The 16,978-nt window shown below is 42.1% G+C and overlaps 1 protein-coding gene across 1 annotated transcript; it reads left to right on the plus strand.

Moving 5' to 3' along the window:
- The first annotated feature begins 615 nt into the window (after window positions 1-615).
- On the plus strand, window positions 616-9,550 carry RPUSD2 (RNA pseudouridine synthase domain containing 2). The gene is made up of 3 exons (XM_077880641.1): window positions 616-1,282; window positions 2,834-3,130; window positions 4,239-9,550. The coding sequence occupies exons 1-3, from the start codon at window positions 656-658 to the stop codon at window positions 4,971-4,973; spliced, it is 1,659 nt and encodes a 552-aa protein (XP_077736767.1). The 5' UTR covers window positions 616-655; the 3' UTR covers window positions 4,974-9,550.
- Window positions 9,551-16,978: the final 7,428 nt, after the last annotated feature.

The following is a 16,978-nucleotide window of genomic DNA, read 5'->3' on the forward strand; positions in this document are numbered from 1 at the left end:
ATGAATAGGATATTCCCCCTTTAATGTATACAAGATGTTTTTTTAGTATAGTCAGAGTTTAGCAAGCCTCATTATGATTTGTTTTGAATAAAACTCCTTTGTTTTACCAGACCCAAGGGACTTTCAGCATACCTGCACGGAATCTACACTTTTTTTTTTTTTAAAGATTTTATTTATTTACTCAGGAGAGACACAGAAAGAGAGAGAGGCATAAGTAGAGAGAGAAGCAGGCTTCATGCAGGGAGCCAGATGCGGGACTCGATTCCAGGACACCAGGATCAAGACCTGAGCCGAAGGCAGACGCTCAACCACTGAGCCACCCAGGAGTCCCTGGAATCTACACTTTTTTTTTTAGACTTGTAATTTTATTTTATTTTATTTTATTTTATTTTATTTTATTTTATTTTATTTTTTTATTTTATTTTTTAAATAATAAATTGGAATCTACACTTTTGATAAGTCATTCTCACAGTCTCTCAATTCAACTCACTGCCTTACTCTCACAGCCTCTCAACTGACAATTCAACACGTTCAACTCCACTCATTCAACTCCCTCCGTCACTCCTCCCCTCGGTCCCCGCCTCTGGGGCTCGCTGATTGGCTGGTGCCCGGTGACGTCTTCAGATCGCGACCCGGGACCCGCGGCCCGGCTGTCATGTGGCTGGGCCGCCACCGGTGGTTCCCAGTTCTTCTGCAGGGGAGCCTCACCCTCCGTCGCCTCGGCCCTGCCAGGACTTGGGGTGGTTGTAGGGGTCAGATGGCGGAAACATTCTCGACTGGGGCCGAGGCAGCGACTGAGCTGAAGGCTCCGGCTCAACAAAACGGAGACGCTAGTGGCGACGCGAGGGGCGAGCGACCCGCCGGGAGCCGGAAGCCTGTGGGCTGGGGAGTGGAGCCGGCCCGGGAAGACGGGAAGCAGACCCCACTGAGCGAGGAACAGGCCTCGGTTGCAGCTTCGGGCCCAGGCAAGCGTAAGAAGCGACGGGACGCCACCCGGGAGCGCGTCGTGCCACCCCCGAAGAAGCGGCGGGCAGGGGTGAGCTTCGGCGATGAGCACTTTGCAGAGACCAGCTACTACTTCGAGGGCGGCCTGCGCAAAGTGCGGCCTTATTACTTTGACTTCCAGACCTACTGCAAAGGCCGCTGGGTGGGGCACAGCTTGCTGCACGTCTTCAGCACCGAATTCCGAGCCCAGCCCCTGTCCTACTATGAGGCTGCAGTCCGGGCGGGGCGCCTGCACCTCAACGAGGAGCCGGTACAGGACCTCAGCATTATGCTCAAGGTAAATGGGGCCTTCCCAAAGCGGAAAGGGGGCAGGGGTCTTTTCACAGTTAACAGGGCATAGGTACTGAAGTAAAATCAAGGTGATTCTGAAGCATTTTCGCTTTTACTTTAGCCCACTCCTCTTATCCCATCCCCGCAAAAGTAGTGTCTGCTTCAAAACTCAACCCACGCATCCGCTTCATCCAGGCGGCTTCCTTGTTTCCAGGGGACAGAAGTTGGAATTCTTTTTTTTTTTTAAGATTTTATTTATTTATTAATGAAAAATAGAGCGGCAGAGACACAGGCAGAGGGAGAAGCAGACTCCATGCAGGGAGCCCGACATGGGACTGGATCCCGGGTCTCCAGAATCAGGCCCCGGGCTGAAGGCGGCGCTAAACCGCTGAGCTACCAGGGCTGCCCAGAAGTTGCAATTCTTAAGGCTCCTTTTGTGCACTGCCTTGTGGCACTGGCACTGATCGCTATGTTGCATTGTAGGTCTCTGTACAAATAGGAATAATAGAGCTTGTCATTTATGTCTCCTTACTGTGTGCTGGCACAAAGGTAAGCATTTTATGTACTTAACATTAAATTCTAATGACAGCCTTGTGGGGTAAGTATTGCCACCTCATTTTACCTGTGAGGAAACAAAACTAAGGTAAACTTAAGTAAGGCAATGATGTCACCTCCAAAGCCTGTGTTCTTGTAACTAATACTTTATTTATCACAGAGCCTGATATGATAGAATTGTGAAATGTTAGGTATAGAAACTAGAATTGTCTAGCACAATGCTTTGACCCTTTAAAATTCTGTCACAGTTAAGAGTTACTAACTGTGACAGACTAACACTTTGTTGTGACGGGAGACAAGATGATTTCAGCATTTGGCAAATGAGTGGTTTGAATTCCCTCTAACATCCCTGTTTTGAGAAGTACAGGTCTGGCCTAATCCACATGTTTTACAGAAGAGGAAGCTGAGGCTCAGAGAAGTTAAGTGGCATACAGTGAGCCTGTGGTGAATCCAAATCTAGAGACCAGCTGTCTGTCTTACAGCTTGGTATTGTTTGTTCAAGGTCACAATAAGTGATGATTTTATGGAGGTTTTTCCTGTCCATTTTAGCATGAACAAGGAGAGGGAGAAGGAGATTCTTGCTGAGCAGGGAGCCCAATGTGAGGCTCAATCCCAGGACCCTGGGATCACAACCCGAGCTGAAGGCTTATGGTTAACCAACTGTGGTACCCAGATACCCAAAACTTTACCCTTAAAATATAACTTTATTGTAGAGAAAATACAAATAAAACCAAAAAACATCCATAATCCCACCACCCAGAAATATCACCAAAACATTTTTGTGTATATCCTCCTAGTACTTTTTCAATACCTGCTCTTTGCCTGTGTGTCTATTTTTATAAAATATGAATATTTTTATAAAATATGAATATAATATGGACACTGCATTTTCTGCTTAAAGATGTACTATGACCATTCTGTATCAATAAGGAACAGGAAGTTGTATGAAGTTAATTACAGGTTGCTGGCCTCCGGGCTGATGAGTTGCCTATGTCATTTGCAGGACAATGACTTCTTGCGGAACAGAGTGCACAGGCATGAGCCACCAGTCACAGCAGAGCCTGTCCGCCTGCTAGCTGAGAATGAGGATGTGGTGGTTGTAGACAAGCCTTCTTCCATTCCTGTCCATCCTTGTGGCCGCTTCCGACACAACACTGTCATCTTCATCCTGGGCAAGGAGCACCAACTCAAGGAGCTACACCCATTGCATCGGCTTGACCGCCTTACCTCGGGGGTACTCATGTTTGCCAAGACAGCGGCTGTCTCAGAGAGAATTCATGAGCAAGTTCGGGACCGGCAGGTGAGCTGGGCTTTTGTCTCCTGCATGGCAATTCCTGGGCTCACAAATGCTTTATATCAAAAGTGTGTCACTGAGTTCTGTTGAAGTGGGCCTTCATGTTATCTGGCCAAGCTTCCTATCCTCAGGAAGGTCAACACTGAAAACACCAAGGACAGGTTATTTTCTCTTATGCTTCGAAAGATCTTTAGAGATGGCCTTTACACTGCCTCTCTTGGTAGTTTGCTGTTTTGAAGTTTTATGTGCTGACAGGCTGGAACCCCTGGGTAGCTCAGCGATTGAGGGTCTGCCTTTGGCTCAGGGTATGATCCTGGGAGCTGGGGATTGAGTCCCACATCGGGTTCCCTGTGGGTGGGGAGCATGCTTCTCCCTCTGCCTGTGCCCCTTATGATAAAATAAATACAATCTTAAAAAAATAATAATAATAAAGTGCTGACAGGCTGACCAAGGTGTTTTTTGGTTTTGTTTGTTTTTTTTTATGACCAAGTTTTTTAAGTTTATGGGGACAGACTACTTAGTAGAAAGATTCTGGATGAAGTTGGAAGAGGCTTGGGTAGAAGGTTAAATGGTAGTACTATCGTCTTGACACTTGTAATTCTGGATCTGATTGTGATACATTTAGTGAGTGTTTACTTTCTGCCAGGCTCAGTACCAAGTACATTAGAGTCTAACTTATGGAATCCTTATAATAGTCCTGTGAAGTAAACGCTTTTCTAATTTTAACATTTGCTAGACAAGTTAATGGAATTTAAAGAGGCTTAGTATTGTACCCAGAATCATGAAATTGGCAAATGGTGGAGCTAGGGTTTGAATCCTCTTCCATCCTTTTTTTTTTTTAAAGATTTTATTTACTTATTCATGAGAGACACAGAGAGAGAGAGATTGGCAGAGACCCAGGCAGAGGGAGAAGCAGGCTCCATGCAGGGACCCTGATGTGGGACTTGATCCTGGGATTCCAGGATCACGCCCTGAGCCGAAGGCAGACGCTCAACCACTGAGCCACTCAGGTGTCCCGAATCCTCTTCCATCTGATACTGATGCATTTCTTATCATTATATTGGAAATGAGTTTAGGCTTTGTGCTGACTTCCTCCCTTTACTCTCCTTTGTAGCTGGAGAAGGAGTATGTGTGCCGGGTTGAGGGGGAGTTCCCCACGGAGGAAGTGACCTGCAAGGAGCCCATCTTGGTGGTATCTTACAAGGTAGGAGTGTGCCGTGTAGATACTCGGGGCAAGCCCTGTGAGACAGTGTTCCAGAGACTAAGCTACAATGGCCACTCCAGTGTGGTGAGATGCCGGCCTCTCACGGGCCGCACTCACCAGATCCGAGTTCACCTCCAGTTTCTGGGCCACCCCATCCTCAATGACCCCATCTACAACTCAGTTGCCTGGGGCCCCTCCCGGGGACGAGGTGGCCACATTCCCAAGACAGATGAGGAACTGCTTCGGGACCTTGTGGCAGAGCACCAAGCCAAACAGAGTCTGGATGTGCTAGATCTCTGTGAGGGCGATCTGCCCCCAGGACTCATAGACTCTACAGCTCCCTCCTCAGAGGTGGGCAAGGACCACATAGAAGAGTTGGCTGCATCTGCCCAGAAGATGGATGGAGCAGTTGAGGCAACCCCTCAGGATCTGGACACAATGACCTTGGCACCAGGGAAGGCAGCTGAAACAGATGTTGTGAATCAAGAGATAGACCCCCTCTGTGCAGAGTGCCGGTTGGTGCGACAAGACCCCTTGCCCCAGGACCTTGTGATGTTCCTGCATGCTCTGTGCTATAAAGGGCCAGGGTTTGAGTACTTTTCACCCATGCCTGCCTGGGCACAGGATGATTGGCAAGAAGACTGAGGACTATGGCCAATGGAGCAATTGCTTCTTGAAGTGGAAAAGGAATGGGCCATGGAGTAGGATCTGACCTTGTGGGCTAGTACTCAGGGTTTCTATAGGAGTGAGGTTCTTAAAGGATCTGCTTATACTTGCTACCTCCTTCTTTCCTCTCCCTCTAGCTAGAGTTAGGGAACATATTGGTTTGTAAATATATCTTTTTCTGACACCTTGTGTATCTGGTTTTCTTACCTTTTTTAAAAAAAATTGAGGTAAAATTCATATAATGTACAATGAAGATACACAGTTTAGTGACATCTATTGTATTCACAAAATTGTGCAAGCATCGCCTCTTATCTAGTTTCAAAACATTTCCATCATCCAAAGGGAACTCATACCTATTAAACAGTTACTTCCCATTTCCCCATCCTCCCAGCTCTGGTGACCATTAATCTACTTTCTGTCTGCATGGATTTGCCTGTTCTGGACTTTTCATATAAATGGAATCATATGATATGTGACTTTTTAAAAAAAATTATTTATTCATGAGAGACCGAGAGAGAGGCAGAGATACAGGCAGAGGGAAAAGCAGGCTCCATGCAAGGAGCTCAATGTGGGACTCGATCCCGGACTCCAGGATCACGCCCTGAGCTGAAGACAGACGCTTAACCGCTGAGCCACCCACACATCCCGATATGTGACCTTTTATGTCTATCTTCTTTTGCTTAGCATATTTTTAAGCATATATCAGTACTTTGTTCCAATTTATAGCATCAGTACTTCATTCCTTTTTCTTTTTTTTTTCTTTCTTAAGATTTTTATTTGAGAGAGACTATGCACACACGCACAAGAGAACACAAGTGGGAGGAGGGGCAGAGGGAGAACCAAACTCCCCACTGAGCAGGGAGCCCGATGTGGGGCTCTGTCCCAGGACCCTGGCATCATGACCTGAGCCGAAGGGAGATACCCAACTGACTGAGCCACTGAGCCACCCAGGCACCCCAGTACTTCATTCCTTTTTATGACTGAATGATATTCCATATGGGTATACTACATTTGTTTATCCATTCATCATTGGATGGGCATTTGGGTTGTTTCCACTTTTTGCTATTGTGAAGAGTGCTGTTATGAACATTCGTGTATAAGTTTATATTTGAATACACGTTTTCAGTTCTTCCAAGTATATATACTAAGGAGTGGAACTGCTGGGTCATATGGTAATTCTATGTTTAACTTTTTGAGGAATCACCAAATTGTTTTCACAGTGGCTGAGCCATTTTACATTCCCCCTGGCAATGCACAAGGGTTTCAGTATCTCCATATCCTCACCAATACTTGTTATTTTCCGTTGTTTTGATTATAACCAACCTAGTAGGAATGAAGTGTTCTTGCATTGTGGTTTTGGTTTGCATTTCCCTATTGAGTATCTTCAAGCATCTTTGCATGTGCTTCCTGGCCATTTATATATCTTTGGAAAAATGTCTATTCAAGTCTTTTGCCAATTTTTAAATTGGGCTGTTTGTCTTTTGTTGTTGAATTATAAGAATTCTTCATATGTTCTAGATATAAGACATGTTATCAGATACATGTTTGCAAATATTTTCTCCCATTTTCTTTTTTGGGATTTTTTGAAGATTTTATTTATTTATAAAATAATAAGGGGGGGAAGGGCAGAGGGAACGGGAGAAGCCGACTCCCCTCTGAGCACGGAGTCCAATGCAGGGCTTCATCCCAGGACCCTGTGATCATGATCTGAGTTGAAGGCAGACGCTTAACTGGCTGAACCACACAGGCACCCCTATTTTCTCACATTTTGTAAGTTGTCTATATATTTTGTTTATAGTGTCCTTTGATTCACAAGTTTTAGTTTCTTTTTTTAATTGCAGTAAGAGCACTTAACATGTTATCTACCCCTTAACAAATTTTTATGTGTACAGTACCGTATAGTTAACTATAGACACAATGTTATACAGCAGATCTCTAGAACTTCATCATCTCATGTAACTAAAACTTTATACCCATTAAATAGCAATTTCCTATTTCCCTCTGCCCCCTACTCTTTGCTTCTATGTGTTTGACTGTTTTAAATACCTGAAAAAAATTTTTTTTGTTTTCCTTTACTTACTTTTCACAGAATACTCTGTACTTAAATGTATGGGGAGTTTCCCCACACCAAGCAATTCTAACATCAGCTGAGTGTCCTACAATTTAACTCAATTCTGACACTATCTATCTAGAGTTAGCCTCAGATCCCACAGGTTAAGGGCTCAGTCCCACAAGACTGCCCCATTTCAAATGCCAATTACAGGTCTAAGTTGTCACCTGTACTTCTGACCAACCATAAATCAGAGGTTCCCAAAACCCCTTCCTTGGGTTCAGTTATTTACTGGAATGGCTCACAGAATTTAAGAACAGTTTACTTACTAGATTATTGGTTTATTACAAAGAATAGTAAAGGAAGTGAATGAATAGCCAGATGTAGAGACACATAGGGCAAAGTCTTGAAGGGTCCTGAGCACAGGAGCCTCTGACCCTGTAGAGTTTGGGGTATGCCATGCCCTGGCATGTGAATGCCTTTTTGTTCACCAACCCAGAAACTCCCAATCTAGCCATTTGGGATTTTTATGGGTCGTTCATTACTTAGGCATGATTGATTAATCCATTGGCCACTGGCTATTAAATTAATCTCCAGGAGGTGTCTGGGTGGCTCAAGTAGTGATCCTAGGGCCTTGGGATTGAATCCCGCATCAGGCTAACCATAGGAAGTCTGTTTTTCCCTCTGCCTGTGTTTCTGCCTCTCTCTGTGTATCTCTCGTGAATAAATACATAAAAATATTAAAAACAACAACAACAAACTTAATCTCCAGTTCCCTAGTCACAACCCTCCTGAGTTGGTAAGTGGGCTAAAAGTTCCAACCCCTTATTAACAAAGTTGATTCCCCTTGCCAATTAATGCCCATCCTTAAGTGCTTTCCAAAAGTCACCTCATTAACAAACTCAGGTGTGGTTGAAAGGATTGTATTAGAAGTAACAAAAGACACCTTCATCACTCTCATCACTTAGGAAATCCCTAGGGTCTTAGGAGCTCTGCCAAGAACAGGAATGAAGACCAAATACATATTATAAATCACAGTATCACAATATCTTCTATAAGTGGAATCATACAGTAGTTGTCTTTTTATGATTGGCTCATTTCACTTAGCTTAACATCCTCAAGGTTCATCTCTTGTATGGGATCTCTTTTTTTTTTAAAGGATGCATAACACCACATTTTGTTTATCCATTCACCTGCTGATAGACACTTGGGCTGCTTCCACCACTTGGCTATCACCAATAGTGCTGCTATGAACAGGGTGTGTGACTATCTTAAGACCCTGCATTCAATTCTTAGGGGTATATATAAAAAAAATAGGATTGCTAAATCATATGGTATTTCTATTTTTAATTTTTTTAAAGATTTATTTATTTGAAAGAACAAGAGAGTGCATGAGCAAAGGGAGGAGCAGAAAGGGAGAGAAGCAGATTCCCTGCTGAGTACAGAGCCCCACATGGGGCTCAATCCCATGACCCTGAGATCATAACCTAAGCCAAAATCAAGAGTTGGACATTTAACTGACTGAGCCACTCAGGCACCCTTCTATTTTTAATTTGTAACCACCATACTGTTTTCCATACTAGTTGCACCATTTACAATCCTGTTAACAATGCACAAGTGTTCCATTTTCTCCACATCTTTGCTAACACTTGTTATTTTGGGAGTTTTCAGTTTTCTTGAAAAAAAAACTATGAGGTGTTATTTCATTGTAATTTTGGTTTACATTTCCCTGATGATTAGTGACATTGAACATGTTTTCATTTGCTTATTGGCTTTTTTTTTTTTTGCTTATTGGCTTTTTGTATGTCATTTAGAAAACTGTTCAAGTCCTATGCATTTTTCAATCAGGTTTTATTTTTTTGTTGTTGAATTATAGTTCTTTACATATTCTGGATGTTAACCCTTTATCAGATATATGATTTGCAAATATTTTTTCCCATTCCATGGTTGCATTTTGTTCTGTTAATTGTGTCCTTTGATCCACAAAAGTTTCTAAGTTTGATGTAGTCCCATTTGTTTTTGCTTTTGTTGCCTATGAGGCTGATAGGAATTTGACAGGGATTGCATTGAATCTATAAGTTATTTTTAGGTAGTATTACCATATGAACATTATTAAGTCTTCCAATCCATCAAAATGGGATGTTTTTCCATCTTTTTTAGATCTTTAATTTCTTCCAGCAGTGTTTTGTTATTTATAGTATACGAGTCTTATACCTGCTTGGTTAAACTTATTCCCATGTATCTTATTCTTTTTGATACTATTTAAAATGCCCAGGGACACCTGGGTGGCTCAGCGGTTGAGCATCTGCCTTTGGCTTGGGCGTGATCCCGGAGTTCCGGGATCAAGTCCCACATCGGGCTCCCTGCGAGGACCCTGCTTCTCCCTCGGCCTATGTCTCTGCCTTCTCTCTGTGTCTCTCATGAATAAATAAATAAAATCTTTAAAAATAATAAAATAAAATAAAATAAAATACCCCCCAAATAATAAAATGAATAGTTTGCTTAATTTTGTCTTTGGATTGTTCATTGATAGTGTATAGAATTACAACTGATTTTTTTTTATCCTGCAATTTTGCTGAATTTATTAGCTTAATAGTTTTTTTGTGTGTGGATTCTTAAAATACATGTGGAATGTGTATATTTTTTCATGTCATTTGAGACTAGAGACCATTTTACTTCTTCCTTTTCCAATTGGGTGCCTTTTTATTTCTCTTCCTGTCCAGTTACTCTGGATATCTCATTGTGATTCCACTACGGTGTTGTATAGAAGTAACAGAGTGAAAGTGGGCATCTTTGTCTTTTCATAGCTTAGGGGGAAAGTTTTCAGTCTTTCACGATTGTATGATGTTAGCTGTGGGCTTTTCATAAATTCCCTTTACCATATTGTGGATGTTTTTACTGCTTGTTTTTTTGCCCTGCGTTTCTGCCTGGTTAGCCTTTTGACTTCTGTTCAGGTGGAAGCTTTCTCCTTTCTGTTACTTTTATTACATATCTGTCATGTATTTCCTATTTCTTTGGAGTATGCATAAACCCTGACTTTTTACTTTCAGGCTTCTTCAGTATGAATGAGACAGGCTTGTTAATACCTAACCTGTAGACTTTGATCAGCGCACACTAAGCAGTGGTGGTGCGAGTGGGGAAAAAAACAATTGAGTTTATGTTCTTTTAGTGGTCCATACTGATTGTTGGCCCCCTACTATATGCCAAACATTTAATTCTGGGATACAAAAATAAACAACTAGGCCCTGCCAGGATAAACATGATGAAATGTGCCAAATACAAAGGAAACAGTGGAAATACATCATAATTCTAGCTGGAAGTACAGCACAGGTTTTCCAGAGGAAGAGGCACATAAGAATAAGTTAGAATTTGCCCAACAGAGACATAGGAGAAAGATTACAGGTAGAAGGGCAATGTGAAAGAAGGTAGGTAAATTCCAAAGGTAGAGAAATAGAGGAGACATCCAAGGAGAAAAGTTTTAACGTATGGCTCACTGTCATACATACATACATACACTGTCATACATACATGCATACATACATACACTGTCACTGACTACTTAAGTCTTTGCATGGCTTGTATATCAACAAGGTCTCTGAACTATAAGGGATAGGAACAGCCTGGAAGGGGACAAGATTTTCAATGGACTTGAGTATCTACTCAACTTTGTGAAAACTCTATCTCTGTCTCTCATGAGCCAGCTAATTCCTTTTATCACTGAGACCCTCCTTAACTCAGGATCTCTGGTTTCCCAGGACAGGCAAGAATCAGAGGCCTGGTAAGTCATTCAGCAGACATTTGAGTACCAACTGTGTGCTAGTTTATACTGGGTTCTTTGTATATAATGGTGAATAAAATAGATGTGCGCCCTGCTCTGAGTATATAGTCTACAGTGTACAACCCAGTGTGGGGAAGACAAATAAACAGTTAACATACATTAAGTAAATGTTCTCCGTGATGGGGGGACAAAGGAAGCAGAGGCTAAATCTATAGCTTGTCTCTTGCTTTCTAAGGTTCTGAATGGTAGCATTTTCCATCTCGGCTCTTTAGTTCTGTATTTTTTCTCTTTCTAGTCCTGTTGATCTTATTCTTATTCTCTTAGTAAGCCTTAAGGGTTTTTGATGTAAGGACACATGAATGGGCTCGAGAGGGTTCCTGGATCCCTTTGAAATGGTATGCAAAATTTTGTGTATGTGTATATTTTTCATATATTTCAACAGATCTTCAAATCTTCATTGTCTAATACTAGCCACCTGTGCTATTTAAATTTAAACTAATTAAAAAAATAAATTTAAGCTAATTAAATAAAACTTAGTATGCAGTTATTCCATTGCACTAGCCACATATCCAGTACTCAAAGCCATTTATCTAGTGGTTACCTTATTGGGTAGCACAGACACAGGATGTTTCCATCATTGCACAAGGTTTCTCTTGAACAGCATTACTTCAAAGAGCCTTTATTGTAAACAAGAGTTCTTGAGTACAATGATTCCACTAATCTACGGAGCCTTAATAAATGGAGATTGTGCTTGTGTGTCCACGCACATGCATGTATTCTTCCATCTTGCATATACTAGTTGAGTAATTGGTCTCTATGTCAGTCAAATGCTGAGCTAGGTGCTAGAATCTTTATAAAGACCTTTGAAAAACGTATTGCCCTAAAGCAGCTCAGGTTGACCCAGTTGATCTTTCCTATAGTTTTTCCCCTTGCAAAATGATACCCTTTTAAAAAATTTAATTATTATAGCCCTACTCTCCTTACCCCTACTCTGGAGGTAACCACTACTAATAATTAAGTGGTTTTCTTCCCGACTGTTTTCTATCTATAGATGCATAAATGTTTGTGTATTTTTTAAATAAAAATGGGATCGTGCAAAAAAGTGGGATCATGCCATACAAATAGTGCTGCAATGTGCTTTTCTGTAGGACATTTTTTTGAAGAATGTATGTATGTATGTATGTATGTATTTGAGAGAGAGAGAGAGAGAGAGAGAGAGAACAAAGGGAGAGGGGGAGGGAGAAGCAGACTTCCTGCTGAGCAGAGAGCCCGATATGGGGCTCAATTCCAGGATCCTGAGATCATGACCTGAGCCAAAGGCAGGCACTTAACTGATTGAGCCAACCAGGTGCCCCTGTAGGACATTTTTTAAAAAAGCTTCATTATTGGAGTGCCTGGGTGGCTCAGTCAAACATCTGCCTTTGGCTCAGGTCATAATCCCAGAATCCCTACTCAGCAGGGAACCTGCTTCTCTCTCTCCTTTGGCCTCTCCCCCTGCTTGTTCTGGCTCTTTCTCTATCAAATAAATAAATAAAAATCTTAAAAAAATATTTATTGATAGGTAATACCACACTGCCCTCCAAAAGGATTATGACGGTTTACATTCCTTCCAGTGAGTAGTGTGAGAGGCAGAAGCAGGTGAATGTAGTGACTGAAACAGCTGGTCAGGCAGCTGCATCTTCAGATTGGCTCTGCATTTCAAGGTTGGCTTTAGTTCTTATTTATTTATTTATTTGTTTGTTTGTTTATTTATTTCATGAGAGACACACACACAGAGGCAGAGACACAGGCAGAGGGAGAAGCAGGCTCCATGCAGGGAGCGGGACATGGGACTCAATCCCAGGTCTCCAGGATCACGCCCTGGGCTGGAGGCAGCGCCAAACTGCTGAGCTCCCCGCTGCCCATGATTTAGTTCAAACTGTGGATTGGAACCATGGGTTTCCTGGAATGTCTGCACCTCTCAATGGATGACCTAGATTGGCATGGGTCAATCTTTTCTCCCAAAGAGAAAATGGGCTCATTTCACAGTCTCTTTGGTCTTTGGATCACTGGTTTTCATGGCCTGCTCAGTCAGAGGAGCAGGACTGAGTCTCTTTGGTCTTTGGATCACTGGTACTCAGGACTGAGGATGATTGAAAACCAAAGATGGAAGTAGAGCATGACCAAGTTTTAGATGGATAAGTTTACTGCAGTCATAGGTGTCATCTCCAAGGCATTCATTTTGCTTAGAACACTTGCTTTGTGCATGGTAAGCAATACTGTCTATGATTATGACTGTTTTCTTCCCCTCCAGATCTTCTGTGTACTCTCTTCTCTTCCTTCCGTTTGAAAGCTTGTCCAAGTTTTCAAAACTGCAACAGGGGCACCTGGGTGGCTCAGTGGATGAGTGTCTGCCTTCACCTCAGGTCGTGATCCTGGGATTGAGTCCCACATCGGGCTCCCCACAGGGAGCCTGCTTCTCCCTCTGCCTATGTCTTTGCCCCTCTCTCTGTGTCTCTCATGAATTAAAAAAAATCTGCACCATTTTTTCGTCAGCCATTAACCATACCAAACTGTTAAGAACTGCTGAATAAAGTTGAACGTTCACGTAATTAATGATTCCACTCTGTCCAGTTAATGATAGGGAGAAGTACAACTAGAGAAGCACTTGTACATGTACCCCAGGAGACATGTATGGGAAGATTCACAATAGGATTCTTGTAATAGCAAAAAGCTGGAGACAACCAAAATATCCATCCATAACAGAATGGATATCCAACTGTATATTCAGACAATGTGTATTAAGCAGCAGTAAAAATGAATGAATTATACCAATAAAATAGGGTTGAATGAAGGAAGACACAGAGGAATAAGTATAAGATTGCATTAATAAAAAATTCAAAAACAGGTAAGACTAAACATTTCTAGGGATATATACATGCATATTTGGTTAAGAAAAGCAAGAGGATGGGGGCACCTGGCTGGTTCAGTTGGAGGAGCATGCAACTCTTAATCTCAGGGTCATGAGTTCAAGCCCCACATGCGGTGTAGAGATTCCTTAAATTAAAAAAAAAAAAACTTTAAAAGAAAAAAAAGAGGATCAACACAAAATTCAGTAGTTATGTCTGGTGGGAGGATGGCAGCAGGGAGAGCCACATGAGAAGCTTCAAAGGTGCCTTTAATGTTCTGTTTCTTAAACTAGGTCACATTTACATGGGATTGGTTTTATTATTGTTCCTTTAAATTGTACACATGATATATATAATGGATTGTATCATTGCATAATATCTTTTAAGATAAAAATTAATAAAAATGTTAAAAGACTTCTCTTTGTTTGACCTTTGTATCTCTGAAATAGTGACTCTCTTTTAGTCACCCACCACATAACACCTAAAGTCTATTAGACCTCCTGTAGCTGGTGGTAGCACTTCCAAGTGCTCAGCCCATGGATCGCTTTTACCAGGGATAGAGAGCACTATATGTCTGGTATTTGGGGGAATATAATGATAAGCAATATATAATAATTTGTGAAAGTGGCCACTTTAATATGCCTTAGCAGATCCAAACACTGCTCTTTGTCATAAAAGAACAGGGATCTAAGAGCAGTTTATGGTTTTGGTAATCTAGATTTGGGATGCTTTCAGACATGGAGAGCTCTGTGCCTTGCATTTCCTAACACTTAATATCATGGCATCTAGACACAAATTATTTTTTAAATATTTTATTTATTTATTTGACAGAAAGAGAGAGAGAGAGAAACAGCATGAGCAGGAGGGGCAGAGGAAGAAGGAAAGAGGGAATCTCAAGCAGAATCCACAAGCACGGAGCCTGATGTGGATCCCTGAGATCCTGACCTGAGCTGAAACCAAGAGTCAGGCACTTAACTGATGAGCCACCCAGGAGCCTCTAGACAGATTTTTGAAAATACTTCAGTAATTCAAGTAAATAATAAATGACAATTTTTCTGGTTCTTTTTCCTATAAACTTTACAACATTCTAAATGTTGAAGTTAAGGTAGGTTAAGAATTATAAAAAGAGGGATCCCTGGGTGGCGCGGCGGTTTAGCGCCTGCCTTTGGCCCAGGGCACGATCCTGGAGACCCAGGATCGAATCCCACGTCGGGCTCCCGGTGCATGGAGCCTGCTTCTCCCTCTGCCTGTGTCTCTGCCTCTCTCTCTCTGTGTGTGTGACTATCATAAATAAATAAAAATTAAAAAAAAAAGAATAGCTTTAGGGATGCCTGGGTGGCTCAGCAGTTAAGCATCTGCCTTTACCTCAGGGCCTGATACTGGATTCTGAGGATCAAGTCCCACTTTGGGCTCCTTGCGTGGAACCTGCTTCTCCTCCGTCTGTCTGTCTGTCTGTCTGTGTGTCTCCCATGAGTAAAGAAATAAAATGTTTTTTGAAAAAAAAGAATAGCCTTATATCCTATCCTAATTGCTAAATTTTCCAGAATCAAAATAGAGGCAAAATTGTAAAGGTTAAGAATTTTACAAGCCAAGGAATGCTAAGAATTGCCAGCAAACCACCAGAAACTAGGAAAATGTTGTGGAACAGATTCACCCTCATAGCCCTCAGAAGGACAAACCCTGTTGACACCTTGATCTCAGACTTCTGGTCTCCAGAACTGCAAGACAATTCTGTTTAGCCTATGATGCTAAAATAAAGGCTACCTCTGTTACTTGCTAGGTTATACCAAAAATGACTGCTGGCGGCATTGAAACGGGAATTTATTGCAGTGATCTTTTCAGTGAGTACACAGAAACCACTGTCCAGGACTTATTTCAACTTTTCCCTCCCTCCCTCCCTCCCTTCCTTTCTTCCTTCCTCCCTTCCTCCCTCCTTCCTTCTTCCTCCCTCCCTCCCTTTCTCTCTCTCTCTTTCTTTCTTTCATTTATTTGACAGAGAGAACACAGACAGGGGGAGTGGCTGGCAAAGGGAGAGGGAGAAGCAGACTCCCCGTGGAGCAGAGAGCCCAATATGGGGCTCAATCTCCAGACCCGGGGATCATGACCTGAGCCAAAGGAAGACGTTTAACCGACTGACCCACCTAGGTGCCCCTCAACTTTTCTTTAAGATTTTATTTTTAAGTAATATCTACACACAAACCTGGGGCTCAAACCCACAACCCTGAGATAAAGAGTCTGGAAGATTTCAAATGGAAATTTTGAAATTTAGAAATGTGGAGCATTGTTCCTCCAGAATGTGATAAGAAGGAAAGGTGACTGGTTGTTGTTTGCTAACTATCCATAGCTACCTCAGCAGAAGACACAGCAAGGGGATACAGCAAGTGTTATTCCCCAGTTCCCTTAGTCTATTGGCATTTATTCATGTTGTCTTTCCTAAGCAAGGTTACTATAAACTGGATTTCAGTTTTTGCTCTATTAATCTTCAATATGAAAACATTTAGTTTTCAACTCGGGAGGCGTTCCCAGAAGCTGTAGCAAAGGAGTTGCTTTCACATGATAGCATGCAGCTCAGGGAATGATCTGAGCAAACAAAATGTTTCCAGGTGGTGCTGCAGGTGCAAAGAATACCTGGATTCACTCTTAAATTTCTTTAGGCTTTGTCATGACTATCTTCCCAGAAATGGTTCTCCAGTGAGACCATACTTCCTAATGGTAGGAACAGACCGAACCCACATCTGTCATTTGCACCCCTCAAAACCAATCTTTGCAAGCTTTATAGCCCAAGGTCCGGTTTTTCTTGCAACAATTAAGAAACAAACTGGAGGCACACCAAACATAACAAAACCCCCTAAACCAAAACAAAACTCATTAGATTTAAATTCTTCCTTCATAGCTATGTCCTAGAAGGACTACTGACCATTACCAATTAAACACCGCACAATTCTTCCCAGAGCACCTCATTCTCCAAAGAGAATGGGTTTTCCTGAAGCTAGATTTGGAGAATGAAGACCCACTTCCTGGCACTGAAGAAGTGAACAAGCTGGAATATCTTGGTAGCATATTTGACTGTGCAATGATTTTTTTCTCTTGTTGTCTTCCAGATGTTGAGTCCTGCAATAGTTCAGGATAGGCCTTGTGAAGAAGAACCCTGGTGTTGATGGAGAATGGTTTCTCTTACCTGTGTTTTGTTGACAAATTTCAGGGAGTAATAGAGGTTATTTCCAAAGGTAGCAGTCTGTGGAAGTACCGCGTCCAAGTCCAGTAGATG

Source organism: Canis aureus, chromosome 32 (assembly GCF_053574225.1).
Source record: "Canis aureus isolate CA01 chromosome 32, VMU_Caureus_v.1.0, whole genome shotgun sequence".
In the NCBI taxonomy this organism is placed as follows: Eukaryota; Metazoa; Chordata; class Mammalia; order Carnivora; family Canidae; genus Canis; species Canis aureus.